General features: G+C 46.2%; 1 protein-coding gene across 2 annotated transcripts in view; it reads left to right on the top strand.

Annotated features, from left to right (window-relative positions):
* LOC107103297 (E3 ubiquitin-protein ligase HECW2-like) overlaps window positions 1-1,619 on the top strand; it is a 39,612-nt gene that overhangs the window by 17,050 nt on the left and 20,943 nt on the right. For both annotated transcript variants that reach the window (XM_015402948.1, XM_015402949.1), the window contains exons 4-8: window positions 268-362; window positions 707-782; window positions 855-1,024; window positions 1,158-1,297; window positions 1,379-1,479. In XM_015402948.1, coding sequence (XP_015258434.1) covers window positions 268-362; window positions 707-782; window positions 855-1,024; window positions 1,158-1,297; window positions 1,379-1,479 — 582 coding nt within the window. The remainder of the gene's footprint in view (window positions 1-267; window positions 363-706; window positions 783-854; window positions 1,025-1,157; window positions 1,298-1,378; window positions 1,480-1,619) is intronic.

A 1,619-nucleotide genomic window follows, 5' to 3' on the forward strand; every position in this document is an offset into this window, starting at 1 on the left:
TCTGAGATTAAAGTTGGAATTCTGAGATCAAAGTCGGAATTCTGAGATTAAAGTTGGAATTCTGAGATCAAAGTCGGAATTCTGAGATTAAAGACTTTTTTTCAAATATTAAACTGAAATAATATTTAAAACTCAGTGAACTTTTTTCATTTTATCAGTGGTCCCAATCCTCTCCCGTAGATTCCATTTTCCTGAGATAAAAACCCAAAACAATCCGAATTATTTTGCTGTTTGTTCAGCGTTGTTTTTTCTGGGTTCTCTTTGCAGCTGAGACAAAGATCTGTTTCAAATATTATCACGGCGTGAGCGGAGCATTAAGAGCAACAACTCCTTGTATCACTGTGAAGAACCCAAGAGTACCGGTAAGTCCGCGCTCGTAACACCTAGCATGGCTGCGCTTTGCTCTCTTCATCGCCACCACCACTCTGTCAGGCTCATAGATCATAGATTTCATTTCCTGGAGGCTCCTTATCCAGAAAGATCAGAGACATTAAGGCTGAAAGGCATCATGACAGAGCCACTACCGTGCTTTCCTGACTCATACATGCCTTCTCTGACTGATGTGTAGATTTATGCATTTTAAGCAGAAACACAACAATGAAACACTTTAACTGAGGTTTGCTCTCCACTTTCACAAACATTTAGGATCGGTTCATTGGTTTTTTTTCTCCCATTGATGTTCTTAAAGCTCATTTCAAATGTTCAGGTGAGGAGCGAAAGCCAAGCGGACGAGCAGTCGGGAGGCGAGCTTTGCAGAAAACTGGTCAGCTTCACGCTATCAGGTAAGAGGAGCCCTGCCATGGCAGTGTTTAGGATGCCGGATCAATATACTGATATGTGTGTGTGTTTTAAAGACATCCGGGCCGTGGGGTTGAAGAAAGGGATGTTTTTTAACCCCGACCCCTACCTGAAGATGTCCATCCAGCCCGGGAAAAGGAGCGGCCTCCCCAAATTCACTCACCACGGCCAGGAGAGGCGCTCTACCATCATAGCCAACACCATCAGCCCTGTGTGGCACGGGGAGGTCAGCACACTCTCAACAGCTTACAGTTTTTCTACCGTCTTATTTTTCCATAAAAACCAATCACCGTTACGTCTAATCATGATGCCTTTAGGTGTTTCTTTTGAAAATGCATTGGTGTCTCTGTTTTTGGTAGAAGTACACCTTCGTGGCTCTGATGACAGACGTGTTGGAGATTGAAGTGAAGGACAAGTTTGCCAAAAGCCGACCGATCATCAAGCGCTTCCTGGGTCAGCTGGCCGTCCCCGTGCAGAGGCTCCTAGAGGGGCCGCCAGAGTGAGTTCCCACTGACCCCAGGTTGAGCGTTGGTTCTGCGGGATGTTTCCCCTCATGTGTGTGTGTGTGTGTGGCCCACAGGGACCATCAGGTCAGCTACAGCTTGTGTCGCCGCCTGCCGACCGACCACGTCAGCGGCCATCTGCAGTTCAGAGTGGGCATCACGTCCAGCGGACATGAAGGTGTGTTGTGCTCTGCCATAGATCAGCCAATCAGAGGATTCTCTGCTTCTGACCAAGTTTCTGGCGAACTCTGCATCAGAATTCAATTCAGTTTATTTCTATAGTGCAAATTCACATAAAGCAGACATAGAAAAAGAAAC

Source organism: Cyprinodon variegatus, unplaced genomic scaffold (genome assembly GCF_000732505.1).
Source record: "Cyprinodon variegatus isolate N-32 unplaced genomic scaffold, C_variegatus-1.0 Scaffold1416, whole genome shotgun sequence".
NCBI classification, from domain to species: domain Eukaryota; kingdom Metazoa; phylum Chordata; class Actinopteri; order Cyprinodontiformes; family Cyprinodontidae; genus Cyprinodon; species Cyprinodon variegatus.